Source organism: Balaenoptera borealis (assembly GCF_965194805.1).
Source record: "Balaenoptera borealis genome assembly, chromosome: 6".
Taxonomy (NCBI): domain Eukaryota; kingdom Metazoa; phylum Chordata; class Mammalia; order Artiodactyla; family Balaenopteridae; genus Balaenoptera; species Balaenoptera borealis.
In genome coordinates this window covers 37,742,435-37,760,910 of record NC_138863.1, presented here as the reverse complement: position 1 = coordinate 37,760,910, position 18,476 = coordinate 37,742,435, and the positions used below count along the sequence as shown (strand labels likewise).

Genomic DNA, 18,476 nt, shown 5'->3' with positions numbered 1-18,476 from the left:
TGTACGTTATATAGGAAAGTTGTTGAGAGTAAATCCTAAGAGTTCTCATCACACACAAATTTTTTCCTATTTCTTTAATTTTCTATCTATATGAGATGATGGATGTTCACCAAACTTGTTGTGATAATCATTTCATGATGTATGTGAATCAAATCATTATGCTGTACATCTTAAACTTACACAGTGCTGTATGTCAATTATATCTCAATAAAACTGAAAGAAAAATTTCCAGTAGCCATGTCAGAAAAGTAAAAAGAAACAAGTAAAATTAATTTCCAGTAATATATTTTATTTAAACTAATATATTAAAAATATACTAAAGTGTATTCAATATAAAATTAGTGATAAATTTTACATTCATTTTTCATACTATGTCATTAAAACTTGGTGTGTATTTTGCACTTACAACACATCTCAATTCAGACCAGCCACACATTTCAAGTGCTCAGTAGCCTCATGTGGTAATGGCTATTGTTGTACTGGATAGTGCAGGTCTAAAATTCAGAAGTGAGGCTGGGGCTAGAGAGATGAGTATGGATGATAACATCAGAGTGAGTATGTAGGGTGAAACAATGGAGAATCAAATATGAAATCATGGGGAGCAAAAGATCAGCTTACAAAGGAAAATGAAAGGAGGTAAAAGGATTGCCAGAAGACAGCAGTATCATGGAAACCAAAGGTAGGAAGAGTTTTAAGGAGTATGTCCAATGTCTCTGACAGGTCAAGAAAGACTGAAAAGAAAGGAAAGTATTTGGCAATTAGGGAATCACTGAGGAACTTTATCAAAGGCAGCTTCAGTGGAAAGGTAATGAAGTAGACTTCAGCAGGTGAGGGGAGAATCAGTAGTGAGGCAGTGGAAATACTAAATGTAGACTAACTTTTCAAGCTTGGCTTTGAAATGTAGAAGAGAATTAAGGCATTGGTGGGGGTGTGTCAAAGGATAGTAATTATCTCCTACCAGGTGCTAGGCACTAGGCACTATACAAAGAACTTTCTGTATACAACAACTCTAATCTTTGCATCAATCTTGCAAAACAGATTTTCTGGATGTCTTTATGTTATCAATGTGGATATTACAAAACCAACCCTGTGAAGAGTTAAGTGATTACTCAAAGAAACACACTAGTAAGTGGTGAAGCTATGAACCAGTGGTGAGAAAATGTCTTAAAATACATGAGAAAAGAAGGATAACAGTTGAATGAGGTCCCTGAGGAAGAGGGAAGTTATAGTATCCAGAGCAAAGAGGCAGAAATAACCTTGGATGAGAAAGGTTACTAAAAAAATATAAGAAGCTAAGGATGAGTTGTGAGTCAGGTAAGTTTGTATGTTGGGGACTGGAAGCTGAGTTGGTTCCCACAAAGTAGTTTCTATTTACTTTGCAAAGTAGAAGGCACTATATTCTAAGAGTGAAGGGGGAAACAGCTATTGAAATCAGTGAGAAATAATGTTAATTCATTTTTATATTTTAGGGAATCTAACTATCAAACTCATAAGAACAAGCCCTGTGTTTTTTAATTTTAGGGAAAAAACACTTAAAATATAAACCACCCCACCCTATTTATTAATTTATATATTAGAATTATATCTTCTACCAGAAACAATATTAAAATAAAAATATGCTTATATCATTTTGTATGGAAATATCATAAAATTAATGGTATAAGTTATAAGCTAAATAGAAGCAATATTTCCAGAAAAGTCTTATTAGATTCCACTAATTAGTGAAATATAACCTGATAAGTTACCTGATGTCAGGAATTAAGAATATGGTTCAGTGCCAAAAGTAGATTATGGCTAAAAACCTAATGTAAAAGCATTCTTATCTCACTGTCCCCCTCTTTGAAAACCAGAAAACAACAAAAAGAACGAAAGATAGATTTTTAAAATGCCATCATCAAGTAAACGAGGAAGTGCCCACGATCCTGAATTACAATGTAGAATATCTGCCAAATGCTATGCAATTTGGACCAATATAAGCGAGAATTCTGAAGCCTGAGGAAGGTTATAATTTCCCTGAAGGTAAATGTTCTGAAAGGCCTATTCAAAGATTCTTTAGTCTCAAGTGTAGGGGTGTGTCAGGCTAATGCAGAAGGAGGAAAGATCTTCACAGAGATCCAATTTTACTTAATAGCAGGGGAGGCAGAATTGAAGGAGAAATCAGGTTTTCACTATTTTGTGGTCTACTACCTTGCATTATAGCTGAGGAACATTGCTGGAGGTGAAGCAGGGTGCCAAGTGGAAAGTGAAGTAACAATTACTACACCCCCATACAGAAAATCTATGAAAAAAGAGACTTTGCCAGGAGCCAAATGATCTCCAGAATGCTAAAAACTAAGGGCATCTCAAGCAGGAGACATAACAGACTTGGTGGCAGGCTGTTTAAGACAACAGCATGCTTCTCCTACCCTGTATTTCAAAAAATAGCTGGTATCACTTAAAGACATGTAAAGATATGAAGGAAATGGAAGCAACCTAAGACTCTTCTCATCCTCTCCAACTCCATCAAGGGAAAAGCAAAAAGGGGGAAAAAAAGAAAAAGATGAGAAATCACCCCAGAAAATAGTAGAAAAGTTCAGATAAATATAATTCTTTTGATCTTAAAGAAATTATAATAACATGATCTCTAAAAAGAGCTCCAAAAAGATTTTAAGCCAACAGACAACATTTACAGGCAATGATGTAAGCAAAGCGGCAGAGTTTGGGATAAAAAAGATAAAAATAAAATAGAGATGAAATCTTCATTAGTCATAATAAAAAGTTGACTAAACACAATGAAAAATATAGTCATAATTGTCTTGAAAAAGCATATAAAACAACATTAAAAACTACTATGACAAATTACCTCAGAGATGACAGATATGAAAGACAAGAGATCTAACATAGGCATAAATGGTGTTCCTGAAGAAGAAGAAACACACCTGGAATAAAAAAAATTTTTTTTCAAAGTTCTAACAGGAAAAAAGAAACTGAAATAAAAACTAGCCTGAGAATCAAAGGAGCAAACTGTGTCCCAGGAAAAATATTATAAAGACTGATAAATTCCAAGACATATCCTGGTGAAGTGATTTCAAGTTAAGACAGACTTTTCAGGCACGCAGGAAGAAAAAGCAAATTACGTATAAGGGGGAAAGTCAGGCTGGTTTCAAACTCCTTTACAGCTATACTGAACACCAGAAAAGAGTAGACTAGAAGTTCTAAGAGAAAAAAGTGTTGTTATGGGTTGAATTGTGTTCTCTTAAAACTTGTGTGTTGAAGTCCTAACCCCCAGCATGTCAGAGTATGACCTTATTTGGAGAAAGGGTCTTTACAGAGGTGAGCAAATTAAAGTATGGTCATTAGGGTGGAAACTAATCCAGTATGACTGGTATCCTTATAAAAATGGGAAACTTGGACATAGAAACAGGAAAGATAATCTGAAGACACAGGGAGACAGTGGTCATCTACAAGCCAAGAAAAAAGGCCTGGAATAGGTACTTCTCTCACAGTCCTCAGATGGAACCAATTCTTTCAACATCTTGATTTTGGACTTCTAGGCTCCAGAACTGTGAGACAATACATTTCTATTTTTTAAGCCATCCAGTTCATGTACTTTGTTCCAGCAGCCTTAGCAAACTTATATAAGTATGATGCAGCTATTTTATAGCTAGTCTTAATTTCTTTCAGACTTATAGACAACAAACATGTTGAACAAACAAGGATGTACAAACTCAGAGAGTATATAGCACATATAAGCCTTCTTTAACAAAGACTGCTTGCAGATTCAGTCAACCAAGTGATAAATGGAGGGTGAGATGAAGAATGGAGAAATCATAGTAAAAGTATTGATAGTAAACATTAAGATCCAAAATTGTGGAAATTATTGTTCCAGAAAAATTATGTTATAAACCTTAGCAATAATAATAATAATTAAAAAAATACACTCAAATTGGGAGGTGGGTATTAATAGATACCCAATAGGTACCCAATCTTTCACAACATATTTAAAACATACCATGTACAGTTTCTGGCATATAGATGATGAGGTTATTAGTAATGGTTTGCAAATATAATTTAAACACATGAAAGATAATATTTACAGTTTACAGTTATAAAATAAATTTGATTTACATTTTTGAAGGAAGAATTTTTTAAAGATTATTTTCTTCTTTGACTTAATTTTTATACACTTTTAATTGACAGAATGTTAGTAACAATACAGATTGACAGGCAAACCAGAAGGAGAAGCATTTATCTTATTCTTTCAAGGGGACTGAGTCAGGGAATAGCCTAGTAGAGTGAACAGATTTGAGAAATGGTTCAGAATTAGTTAGTGAAGAAGTCTAAGATGAAGCATTCTTAGATATAAAAAAGGGGAAGAGATGTGAATAAATCAAAGAAAACATAAGATGTTCAACTTCAATGAGGGTCTTGAATAAATATTTTTAGAAAAGAAAAAGAAATAAGTGTTAAGAGGAAGTGGTTATAGATAACTTACTTTGAGACTAACACATACCTCTGGAACTGAAGCTTCCATCAGAGACAGCGGAGGAGGAACACATCCACCATCCTGTGCAATTTCCACTGGTTGATAAATAACCTCAGAAGGTTGCAGGTATAAGAATGGAGCAGAAGAGGCAGGAGACTAAAACACAAAACCATACTTCTAATTAAAATCGGATTAGTTATTTCAATTAAACCAAATGACTTACCCAACACACGAGAGAAATATTGGTTTCACATTTTCCTAAAGTTGTTTTTCAGGGACAGCACAGAAGTATCTTAGCAACAAACTAGGAACTCTGGGTTGTTATAAATTCCAATTGTGTAGATGTTATTAATAACTTTATCACTTATAAGTACTAAAAATTTCTTAACACTTTAGAACCTCATATGTAAATTAAGATAATCATTAAGATCACAATTAAAGGTTGTAATAATATAACCTATAGTATTTAAATTGTCATAAACGTCTATTCTCAGCTTTCCGACTTCCCATGGAAGTGGGACGTATCATTAAACAATCTTTTTGGTGGTACACTATTTGTTATCAAAAGTTGGGAGATGGAATACTTATTTAGGAGCATAAATAAAACAAGCAAAATCTGAAGTAAAGCTAGAAAAATGCTAAATTTTCTAATAATACTAATAGTAAAAAGAAGTAAATTTTCATTTCAGTTTACATAGTGCTCACTTATTTATAAAATGCTTTCACTTACATGATCTCATTTGACCATCACAAAAATCATGTGAGAAAACTTTCAACGGTATAGTATCATTACTTCCACTTTGCAAATGAGGAAGCTGAGAAATATAGTGATTAAATGAATTGCCAAAGGTATCACAGTTAATAAATACAAGAGGAAGGTCTCAAATCTAGTTCTCCTGACTTAAATATTCAGGCAGTCTTCACAAAAACAATGAAAAAAATTAATATTTACCTGAGGAACACCCCACTGCCACTGACCTGGTAGACACTGTGCAGGGGCCTAAAATGAAAAAAAAAACCCACCCAGATTATAAACAAGGGTTAAAACTGAATATCTACATGCAAAAGTATGAAGCTGGACCCCTACACCTCAAACCATATACAAAAATTAACTCAAAATGGATCAAAGATCTAAATGTAAGAGCTAAAACTATAAAACTCTTATAAGAAAACATAGGTGCAAATCTTTGTGACTCTGAACCAGGTAATTAAAAAAATTATGACCTCAAAAGCACAAGCAACAAAGCAACAAAAGAAAAAAAGGATAAACTGGATTTCATCAACCTGAAAAACTTTTGTGCTGCAGAAGACACCATCAAGGAAGTGAAAGTAAACCCACAATATTGGAGAAAATATTTACAAATTATAAGCAACTTATAAGATTATAAGAATCTTATAAGAAACTTGTATCTAGAATATACAAAGAACCCTTATAACTCAATAGTAAAAGGCAAGTAACCCAATATAAAAACTGGTAAAGGATATGAATAGACATTTTCTCAAAGAAGATATACAAAAATGGCCAATAGCATATAAAAGATATTCAACATCATTAGCCTTGGGCTATGGAAATCAAAACTACACTGTGATATCACTTCACATACACAAGAAGGGCTATAATCAAAAAGGTAGATAATAAGTGTTGGCAAGGATGTGGAGAAATTAGAACCCTCATAAACTGCTGGTGAGAGTGTAAAATGGTGCAGCCTTTGGAAAGTATGACACTTCCTTAAAAGGTTAATAAACACAGAGATACCATATGACTCAGCAATTCTACTCCTAGGTATAAGACCTTAGAGAAATGAAAACGTATGTCCACACAAAAATCTGTACACGAATGTTCATAGCAGCATTATTTGTAAAAGCTGAAAAGTGGAAACAACCCAAATGTCCATCAATGTAAGAAAAGATAAACAAAATGTGGTATATATCCAAATAATGTGCAGAACAGGCAAATCTATAAAGACAGAAAGTATATTACTGGTTGCCTAGGACTGGGAGGAGGGGGTAAGGCGAATGCCTACAAATGGGTAAGCTTTTTTTTTTTGGTGGTATGGTTGCATAACTCTGTGAATTTAGTAAAAACCACTGTGTTGTACACTTTGAAAAGGTGAATTGTATGGTATGTGAATTGTATTTAAATAAAGCTGTTATTTAAAAAAAAGGAGGGTCAAATTACTTAAGGTACTTATTGTAAGATGACAATATAGAACATAGACTTTTTATTTCTTAAATTAGTTGTATTATTCCTTAATAATAAATGTTTTACTTTTAACTTATTCTCCACCTTTAAAAAGGCTTTTTTTAATTATTAAAGTAAAAAAACAGAAAAAAAGAAGATCCCATGAATCTACCATCTAAACTGTTAATTTCGTGCTGACCACATCACCTTCTAATGGATTACATCACTGTGTTATAATGATGACCAAGATAACGTGAGGTCTATGTTCTGTATACCATATTAAAAAAGGCAGGATAATGTATAATCTCTTAAGAAAATATTTTAATAAAAAATCTGAAATAAAATGATATATATGTAGATTTGTTAGATAAATAAAATCACTATCTACTTATGAAGTAAGAAATACAAAGGAGATAAATACTGATTGAACCAGGCATTATCCGATTTGACTAACAAAAATTTTTTTTTTGCTTGCTAAAGGATGCTGCTTATTTATTATTTTTTTGTAAATTTTAAAATTTTTTATTGGGGTATAGTTGTTTTACAATGTTGTATTAGTTTCTCCTGTACAGTGAAGTGAAGCAGAGTTGCCTGTGCTATACAGCAGGTTCTCACTATTTATCTATTTTATATTGACTAACAAAAATTGATAAAACTATCAATCCCAGAATTTGTAAAAAGAAAGAGCAAGGGAAGACATTATCAAAGTGGCAATTTTTAGGGCAGAATGATGATGAATAAATATATTACTGTAAAGAAATATGTGAAGTGAAATTATTTCTTACATTGCAAAATACTGTTACAAATTGGTACAAAAATCTTTCCCGAGTATATCTAGGTAATATACTTCCAATTTTATAATTTGTGTCAAGTGGAAAACCAGAGCCAAAGTATAAAATTAAATTGTATTAGAGTTCTATTCAGAATACATCTATGTCATGTATGTATATATGTAATGAATTAATGAAGGAGGAGCTGGACTCCACAAGGTGCAAGCAGAGAGAAAGCAACTTTAGTCTTTCTCATCCCTGGCACTTTAAAAGCATTGTGTTGAAGCTAGTGGTTACCAGTGGTGAGAGGGACAGGGGGAGGAGCAAAATAAAGGTAGGGGGTTAAAAGGTACAAACTACTATGTATAAAATAAATAAGCTACAAGGATATATTGTACAGTACAGGGAATATAGCCAATATTTTATAATAACTATAAATGGAGTATAATCTATAAAAATGTTGAATCACTATGTTGTACACCTGAAGCTAATATAATATTGTAAATCAACTATACTTCAACAAAAAAAATAAACTTTTCAAAGGGTAAAACAAACAAACAAATAAAAACCACTGTGTTGAGCTGTTTCTCCTTGCCCCTGGATAAAAATTAGATCACTTTTTGGCGTGTGGCAGATTCCGAATGCTGACACTCTGGTTAGGTACTTTACTCTGTTCTTTGGTGATCTCCCTGCTGAGAACTTCTGACTACAATTCTAGACCTTGATTCTAGGAGTCTACTTCACACAGATTTTTTTCTCTCCTGGGGTCACCTTAAAGTTTTTTGGAAAGAGTCTCTTCTGTGAGGTTTGTATCTTGCTCTTGGGAAACATAAACCTTTACTTGCTGTGAGACGTGCAGCACATTCCTACTGTAGCATTCTCTTCTGGCTCTGCCTCCATAGACCACTCCAGCTTCTTCTTCAGGCTTTTTTTAAGGAGAGGTCACGCCCAAGTGACACTATCTCACAAATTTCAGGGGACAAATATTAAACTCTCTTAGTCATTCTCTGAAGTCATCTTCACTTGGTTGAGGAGAATGGGAAATGCTATAGCACTCTAACAACTCTCTTGTTAAAAAAGCCTCATTACCAGTCTCCCTTTTTAACCTCATCCTTTCACATGCTCAAGGTGGGCAATAAGCTAAGGGTCCCAAAACTGGTTTCACAACTTTTGGCTTGTCATGTTAAATGGCCTGGTACCTAATGTTGTCTTTGGGGTCTCTCAAAATTTTGAATTAGGAATAGCCACACTACATATATACTTTATTTATTTTTAATTTTGGCTGCGTTGGGCCTTTGTTGCTGCACCCGGGTTTTCTCTAGTTGCGGCAAGCAGGGTCTACTCTTCATTGCAGTGCGCGGGCTTCTCATTGCGGTGACTTTTCTTGTTGCGGAGCGTAGGCTCTAGATGCGCAAGCTCAGTAGTTGTGGCACTTGGGCTTAGTTGCTCTGTGGCATGTGGGATCTTCCCAGATCAGGGATCAAACCCGTATCCCCTGCATTGGCAGGTGGATTCTTAACCACTGCACCACCAGGGAAGTCCCTACATATATACTTTATTTATTTATTTTTTTAAAAAAATAGATTTATTAGTTAACTTATAAAGAGATTAAAGAGCTTGAAACAAGTATTAAAAAGAAATTTGTGCCTTTATTAGAATGGTGTTAGGCTTTAAATATACCAATTTGGGTAATCAAATTATTCATTTTTTAATAAGAAATGACACTGCAGAACTGCAATACTGGTCCAACAGTCTTGTCTTTACTTTTCCTTTAAAGCGAGAAACAGAATGCGAGTAATCAGAAAGCACTAGCAGGCATCAGTTAATCCAAGATACTAGCTTCTTAGTTCCAAAAGCACTTGCAAAGAAAACCATTGGGGGGCATAGGGTATGGAAGCACTTCCTAATAACTGGAATCCCATGAGTGTGTGTGTATGCCAAGTCTCACAGGCTATGTTTTGTATTTATCCTTTACTTGGTCACTTTTTTTCCCTCAAATACTAGTTTTTCTTCGACTTTTTTTCCTCAAAGTATAAAAAGTATGAAATATAAACAAGCTCTTGCATTGCACACTTCAGAGTGTACAATTCAAGCATTATAGAGCTATCTACATACCGATAAATCCCATCAAATCTTGGATAATTCAATAATATACAAAATAGCAGGGCACAGAAAGAACTAAAACCCACTTCTTTTTGTTACACGTAAGATTCAAATATTCAATCTAAAGAAAAACACTTAATCATTTTGGCTCTCCTCTACATTCGCATGTTGATATACTTATTAAAATATTCCTGTATAATTACGTTTGGTCTTACTATTTCAAGTCAGGCTTACAACCTCAAAACCAGCCATCCAGACAAAACAGGTAAACAGAAAGATTATTTCTTCCCCACCTCCCTAACCCCAATAACTATGAAGCCAATTTTACGACATGACTCCAAACACTGGATTGTGACGACAAATGCTAGGTCCGATTTCTTCGTAATCCTTTTTGGTGTGGCATACTTGGTAGAACTCAGGCGTGGAAGCCAGCATGGATCCTCCAAACCAAACTGCATATCGCTGCATGTGGTGTGTAATGACTTGTACATCAATAGGTTTTGGCTTCAATCTACCACCACTCAATTCCTCACTTAATTTCAGCCTGGCATCTACGGTTCTTTTCAAATCTCTTTGCAAGTGACGTCCGAAGTCCCTGAACATGGTTGAACCTCCAGAGAGGACAATATTCTTGTAGAGAGGACGTCTGACGTCAATAGGACAATTCTGAATTACTTCATCTACAACTTCTGAGATAGGCTGAGTAAAGTCTGGATTAGCAAACTCTGGATGAAAAAATATTTCAGGTCCCAAGAATCTCTCATATCCAACATCAATGGAAAATTCTTTCTTTGAGATAGCATTGATTCCAGTATACTGTTTAATCCACTTCGATCCATCTGTATCATACTTGTTAAATTCTTTTACTAAATCTGGGCAGACATAACTATAGCGCTCCTTTACTGCCTTAGCAGTTTCCAAGGATTGCTCTGGAGGAATTCCTACTTCTCGGTCTCTCAGCAATTGCTGAATAAAATATGTTATATCTCGTCCTGCGATGGGAATGTGCTTAATACAGCTGCCAATCACATACCCTTCAGCCACAGGGATGACATGAGTGACACCATCTCCACTGTCTATTACCGTACCGGTCAATGTCCGTTCTCCTACTTGTCTGGAGGTCCACGATGCAGCTAAGGCAAGAACAGCCTGTACAGCAATGTACAAGCCTGGAACATTGAAGGACTCAAACATTATTTCAGCAGTATATTCCCTGTTTTCTGGAGTATTCAGTGGAGGTTCAGTCAAAAGAAAATAATGGTCTTCAGGTTCTGCCCTTAAATATTTAAAGATCACTTGCTCCATAAACCTTTCCATCAAGTCCCAATCTTCAACTATACCATGGCAGATTGGCCACTTTGTTGCATATGTAGGTTTTTCTATTGCTTCATCACCAATGAAGAAGTCTAGGTCATCAACACCTTTCATCACCCTCCTTTGAGCTTGATCACCCACTTTTGCTGACTCCTTAATAGCAATACAGGAAGGGATGATAAACTGTGGTTCTGTATTTCCAGCATATCCTAGTTTTGTATACCCCGTGCCACAGTCCACCACAGTCCACCACACAGGCCGGCAGCCGTCCCGCCATCTTCCTCCTCGCCTGCTGCTGCCGCTGCCGCCGTCTGCTCCGTGCCGATTGGGGCCAGGGATGGGCGGCGAGAGGTAGAGGCTATCTGACCATCCACGGCCAGGCCGCCCTCTCCGTCCGCGGGGGAGCCGGGAAGCCAAAGCAGTAGCAAGAGAGCAGCAGACTCGGTCAGCGGCTACCACTTCCGCAACCCGGGCGGGCAGGCAGTCCCCGCCCTGCCCCGCCGCGGCCTCCTCCCCCTCTCTCTCCCCTCCTCCTCGCTCCTGCCCCCACCCTACAACTTCTTCCCCTCGCGCCGCCTTTCCCCGGGAAGCCAAGATGGCTGCCGGTCCATATATACTTTAAATAAATGCCAGTAAGTTACTTTCATTTTTACTAAGTGAATAAAACACTTTAGATAATTTTATATTTAGCATAGTAACAAATTTTTTTTTAAATTTATTTATTATTTATTTTTAGCTGCATTGGGTCTTTGTTGCTGCGTGCAGCTTTCTCTAGTTGCGTCAAGCGGGGACTACTCTTCGTTATGCAGCTCGGGCTCTAGGTGAGTGGGCTTCAGTACTTGTGGCTCATGGCCTCTAGAGTGCAGGCTCAGTAATTGTGGCACATGGGCTTAGTTGCTCCGCGGCACGTGGGATCTTCCCGGACCAGGGCTCGAACCCGTGTCCCCTGCATTGGCAGGTGGATTCTTAACCACTGCGCCACTAGGGAAGCCCTAGCACAGTCACAGAATTTAAAAATAAGTGACCTCCCCAAAACCTAGTCTAACACTAAAAATAATTCCAGTAACCGTAACATTTCATGTGGGTCTATTTTAAAAGTTCAAAATGAAAAATACCCCCCAGAAATAAAGTCTCTTCCACTATTTCAAAGGTATAAAAGAATGAGATTTTATTTGTGAATGCTACAGACAAGAAGTTGGCAAACGTTTTCTGTAAAGGGCCAGAGGGTAAATATTTTAAGCTTTGCAGGCCGTATATCTCTGTTGCAACTACTCAACTCTGCCACTGCAGCACAAAAGCAGCCACAGACAATATGTAAACAAATATGGCTGTGTTCCAATTACACTTTATCTACAAAACACCAAAATGGTCTGGCATTAGAGTTCACTTACCCTCAATCTCCCACAAGAATTAATGAAAAGAGTGTTGGTTAACTAAAAGGGGCTGTCATAATATAAACCATAATATATTATTCTAATATATATTTATTAAATATAATAACTAGAAACTGACATAACAGTCACAGTAGCATTAAACAAATATCAGCCTGTTGTCCAACATCTTAATCTTACTTTGGGAAATATTTCTATGCTAACCAGGGGAGCAAAACTGACCTCATTACATTTGATAAAAGGAAGTAAACAGTCCATCTTCTTGTATGACATTGTTTAGATCCCTCATAAAAAAAGAAAAACGCCACTGTTATCAAGGCTTAACTACCTCTTTTTAATTACGAGAGTATTTGCATGAGAAAGCCTAAAATGAAACTTACTCAAAAAAGGACTGAAAGTATCAAAGAAGATTTTCATTGTAATTTAATGTTTACCTGGTAGTGATAAGCAGGTTGCTGATAAACGGGCTGAGCTACCATCACAGTGGAACTAGATATAGAACGTGACTATAAGAGGAAAGAAAAAGAAAAATTATTTTAGGCAAAATTCTTTAAAATAGTTTATAATGAAATTTATCTCGCATTGTCACCTAAACCCAGTCAACTTATGGTTTATGATTGGAAATGTCATTTTTCCACTTCTTATTGATATTATTATAACTCCACTTTAAGTCTATTAAAATTATCACAGTATTTCTACTTCCATGTGGTTTCATTTCCATAGTAATGCTAAAACAACCACCAGAAAAGTTGCTTTTAGTCCAAAGATTATGAAAATATAGTTCTAAGAGAATGTTTAGAGGAAAAATGGCAGCTGGACTTAAGGTGACACTATTTCCATTGTGGAGACCAGCAGTAGATAATGTTTACATAGCATTTAGAACTGAATGAATAATCATATCTGATTTGCCACTAATTTCCCACTACTTATGAATAATCAACATCCTATTCCTTTGTTATACATTTAATTAAAGCAAATACATTATTTATTGAAGAATTTGTTAAATTCTATTTTATCATTTTGATATTTAAATGAGATAGTCATCCAATAAATTTACAGGTGATTTATTACGTCTTAAAAAAGTACATGTAACACTTGATTATTCAAATAGAGTAAGCCCCAAAATAGGTGACTTATTTATCTATTATTATTTAAAAAATTTATTTATTTTTGGCTGCGTTGGGTCTTCGTTGTTGCATGTGGGCTTTCTCTAGTTGTGGTGAGCAGGGGCTACTCTTCACTGTGGTGAGCAGGCTTCTCATTACAGTGGCTTCTCTTTGTTGTGGAGCATGGGCTCTAGGCACGTGGGCTTCAGTAGCTGTGGCACGTGAGTTCAGTAGTTGTGGCTTGCGGGCTCTACAGCGCAGGGTCAGTAGTTGTGGCGCATGGGCTTAGATGTTCCGCGGCATGTGGGATCTTCCCGGACCAGGGCTTGAACCCCTGTCCCCTGCATTGGCAGGCGGATTCTTAACCACTGTGCCACCAGGGAAGTCCCAAAATAGGTTATTTAAAATCAGATCATTAAAAAAACAAGCAAATCGTATTACAAAATAGGTAAAATAGGCTTTAATGATAGCAATTAAAATTCAGTTTCTAACATGGGATCTAATTTGCATTGTTTTGTTTTAATGTTCATCCCTCCCCCCCAAAACTGAAGAAAAGTATCATAGTTTTGCATAATTTTCAGACTATCATGTGCTAATAAAATTGTACCACAGATTAACATTAGAAAATAATAATGTAATTTATTATATTAAGAGATTAAAGGAGGAAAAAATGATAATCTAAGCAGATAACAGAAATTGCATTGTTAAAATTCAATACCCTTTCATAATAAAAACTCTTAGTAAACAGAATAAAAAGTAACTTCCTTAATTGACTTTGGGCAATAATTCTCAACCAGGTGCGACTTTGCCCCCCCTAGGAAACATTTGGTAATATTTTGGTTTTCATAAATGTAGGGAGGCTAGGATACTGCTAAAAATCCTGCAATGTACAGGACAGTCTCCCACAAAAAAGAATCAGTCATCTGGCCCAAAATGTCAATAGTGCTGAGGTGGAGAAACCTTGGTTAAGGTTAAGAGTATCTTAACTTATATATGTAGGTTTTGGAAGATACTCATATAAAGCTTAATGGTGAGTTACTGAACTTATTTCTTTTTTTAAGAACAAGTGTCATATAAATACTGTAGCAGAGACATTGCCAGTCAATAACTTGATGAGAAAAAATGAGAAACAGAAGAGCAGAAAGAAACAGAAGTATACTGAGTCCTAAATGATTGCCTATATGAGAGTTTGGCAGGGTTACTGATAAAGTATCAACATCTACAAATCAAAAGCATTACTACACACCAGTCACAATCTATTAGAAAGTGTGATTAAAAAAATAACACCATTCATAAAAGCAACAAGAACTACAGAGTGCCTAAGAATAAATCAAACAAAAGATATGCCAAACTTTTTTTTACAGAGGAAGAAAACTTTATTGATGGATGGAAACTCTAAATGATGTTTATGAATGGGAAAATTCAGTATTATGCCTAAATGTCCCAAGTTAATCTATATATTTAATGCAATGCTAATAAAAACTAAGGCTTTTCACAGAGCTGAACAAGCTGAATTATGAAATTTATATTTATAAAAGCAAAGACTTAAGGATAGATGAGGGACTCTTAAAGAACAGAGTAAGATTATGGCCCTATCAGATTTTAAGACTTATTATAAAGCAACAGGAATTAAAACAGAATTGGGCAGGGCAAATACACCAATGGAACATAATAGAGAGCCCAGAAAGAGACTCCACACACAGAAACTCAGCGTTTGACAAAGGATTCATTTCAAAACAGTGGAAGAGGATGGATTAGTCAATATGTAAACTGCAGATTTAAGATCTAGATGTGAAAAACAGCAACAGCATAGTATTTAAAAAAAAAAAAACACTAAAAGCTGAAACCATAAAACATTAATACATCTATCAACATTAAAACAAAAAACTTGTGTATGACAAAAAATACCATAAAGTTAATGGACAAGACACAAACTAAAAGATATTTACAATCCATAGAACTCATATAATGAACTCAAGAAAAAGACAAACAATCCCAACAGAAAAAATGGGTAAAAGAAATGAAGAGGCAGCTCACAGAAGAAACTGAAATGGCAAATAAATATATGAAAATATGTTTAATCTTACCACTGACTAGGCAAGTGAAAGGTAAAACAAGATACCATTTCATAATAATATTGGCAAAAATACAAAAATCTAGTAAGTTAAAGGACTGGCAGATTATGGAGAAACTGAAGCTCTCATAAACTGTTATCCAACCTTTATACTGGAACACTTTAGAAAGATATTTGGGAACATTTAGTCAAAGATGTGTATAGTCTATAAATGTGAAATTCTACTTCTACACATATGTCATAGCCTAGACCAATGTTGGAGAACACAAAAATCTTCCAGTGGTGCATGAGCATGAATAGGTTTAAGAGTATTAATTTTCAGATATTTCATATGGTCTCCTTTCTGATTTGATCTGTCTGTGAATGTATCTGTGTACAATGGATTCTTCTTTTCAAAACTCCCCTTTTACAATACTTTTCCCCTTCACTATGAAAGGCACACTCTCACTCATTCTGGATCTTGCTATAATGCTTTGTTCTGGAATGTAAACATTAACAGAGCGTCAAACAAACAGACAATTCAAGAAGGCAATGCCCTTGAAAAACAGGAGAGAGCAAAGCAGAAAGAGTTTGTATAAGAAATATTAAGGGGGAGATGGTACCTTATTTCATATCCAGGGAACAAAATAAATTACAAGATGGTCACAGGGATACATATTAATTCATTTATTTGAACTTAAAAATAGAGTCAGAATTTTCTAATAGAAAGTAAGTTTTATTTGATTGGCTAATTTTATTTGGTTGACTAGTTTTGTTAACTGAATTATAGAGCAGGCATTTTCCATTCTTTTTTTCTTTTTTTTATTGCGAGATATTTGACATATGACATTATGCTAGTTTCAGGTGCATAATATAATGATTTTATATATATATATATATATATATATATAAAAAGAATGAAATGATAACCACAGTGAGTCTAGTTAACATCCATCACTACATGTAGGACATTTTCCAGTCTTAAATGAAATCTATAGCTACAGACTTTTATAAAATATATATCTAAAGCAAACCTACAATATATAATATGTCTAAACTATTTAAAATTATGGTAAATTTCAGATTTCAACTTAAAAATGAGAGTATTCATAATTTTTCAAAAAAATTTTAGATATATAAGCAAAAAACTTTGAAGATCACTGTCCTAGACAAACTCTCACACAATACATACAAAATCTAGATGTTCAATGTAGTCTGCTTAAAAAAATTTTATACTCTATTATTTATTTACTGTTATGCAACTTGCAACTTTTCTAAATAGGGTAATGTATTATAACAAATAATTGTATTTATTGTATTTATATATTCAATATATTATAATCATAAACAATATATTAATTATATTTATAGAATTATATTCATACATATATATGTTTCACTCTCAGACCTACTAAATGTAGATCTGTAGGGGTTGGTTCTGCCCATTTTTTAAAATTTTTGAATTTTATTTTATTTATTTTTTTATACAGCAGGTTCTTATTAGTCATCAATTTTATACACATCAGTGTATACATGTCAATCCCAATCACCCAATTCAGCACACCACCATCCCCACCCCCCCGTGGCTTTCCCCCCTTGGTGTCCATACGTTTGTTCTCTACATCTGTGTCTCTATTTCTGCCCTGCAAACCAGTTCATCTGTACCATTTTTCTAGGTTCCACATACATGCGTTAATATACAATATTTGTTTTTCTCTTTCTGACTTACTTCACTCTGTATGACAGTCTCTAGATCCATCCACGTCTCAACAAATGACTCAATTTCGTTCCTTTTTATGGCTGAGTAATATTCCATTGTATATATGTACCACATCTTCTTTATCCATTCATCTTTTGATGGGCATTTAGGTTGCTTCCATGACCTGGCTATTGTAAATAGTGCTGCAAGGAACATTGGGGTGCATGTGTCTTTTTGAATTATGGTTTTCCCCAGGTATATGCCCAGTAGTGGGATTACTGGATCATATGGTAATTTTATTTTTAGTTTTTTAAGGAACCTCCATACTGTTCTCCATAGTGGCTGTATCAATTTACATTCCCACCAACAGTGCAAGAGGGTACCCTTTTCTCCACACCCTCTCCAGCATTTGTTGTTTGTAGATTTTCTGATGATGCCCATTCTAACTGGTGTGAGGTGATACCTCATTGTAGTTTTGATTTGCACTTCTCTAATAATTAGTGATGTTGAGCAGCTTTTCATCTGCTTCTTGGCCATCTGTATGTCTTTTTTGGAGAAATGTCTATTTAGGTCTTCTGCTCATTTTTGTTCAGAAAAAAAACAAAACTCCACACGTGATTCTCTGAACTTGTGGAATATGACCATAGAACATACCCCAAGAAAGCTCCAAACGGATTAAAGAGTTAAGTATAAAGTGAAATGAAATCATGGAATAACTAGCAGAAAATAAATCTGAGTAGTTATCAGATCTCTAGTGGGGCAAAATTTTAAGTGATGAAGTAAAATGAAAAAAATCAATTGATTCAGTTATAAAACTTTTAAACTCAGAAAGAATGAAAAAGATTAAATACTGTATAAAATTTATATATAAAATGATGAAGTTTTGATTCTACATTAAGTCATGCAAATTGATTAGAATAAAAAATAGGACCTCGATGGTTAAATTTTAAAAAATAAGCAATTTACAAAGAGTACATGCAATTTCAAAACTGCATTGAAAATACTTCATCTTACTAAATTTTTTTATTGAGGTATAGTTGATTTACAATGTTGTGTTAGTTTCAGGTGTACAGCAAAGTGATTCAGTTATGCATATATATATATAACTGTTTTTTCTGAATCTTGTCCCTTATAGGTTATTACAAAATATTGAGTATAGTTTCCTCAATGTAGTCTTGCTTGTAGAAAAAACTTACAATGTCCATCAATAGGGGAATATACACTCATACAATGGAATATTATAAAAAATTTAAATAAATGAACTAGATATGCTAGGATCAACATGGTTTAATCTCAAAAACATAATGATGACTAGGAAAACAGCTTATTTATATAGTGTTTAAAAACTGCCTAAAGCAATACTATGTATCTATTGTTTAAGGATATCTACATT

General features: G+C 34.7%; 1 protein-coding gene and 1 pseudogene across 2 annotated transcripts in view; both read right to left on the bottom strand.

Moving 5' to 3' along the window:
• The window catches only part of BOLL (boule homolog, RNA binding protein), a 41,737-nt gene that overhangs the window by 9,224 nt on the left and 14,037 nt on the right, over positions 1–18,476 (bottom strand). Inside the window, exons 7-9 of the mRNA XM_082397483.1 lie at positions 12,660–12,731; positions 5,418–5,465; positions 4,493–4,621 (exon numbers count right to left, since the gene is read on the bottom strand). Of these exons, the coding sequence (XP_082253609.1) occupies positions 4,493–4,621; positions 5,418–5,465; positions 12,660–12,731 (249 nt within the window). The remainder of the gene's footprint in view (positions 1–4,492; positions 4,622–5,417; positions 5,466–12,659; positions 12,732–18,476) is intronic.
• Positions 9,047–11,341, bottom strand: LOC309631216 (actin-related protein 3 pseudogene; annotated as a pseudogene). The gene has a single exon. The product of its transcript is annotated as an actin-related protein 3 pseudogene (transcript).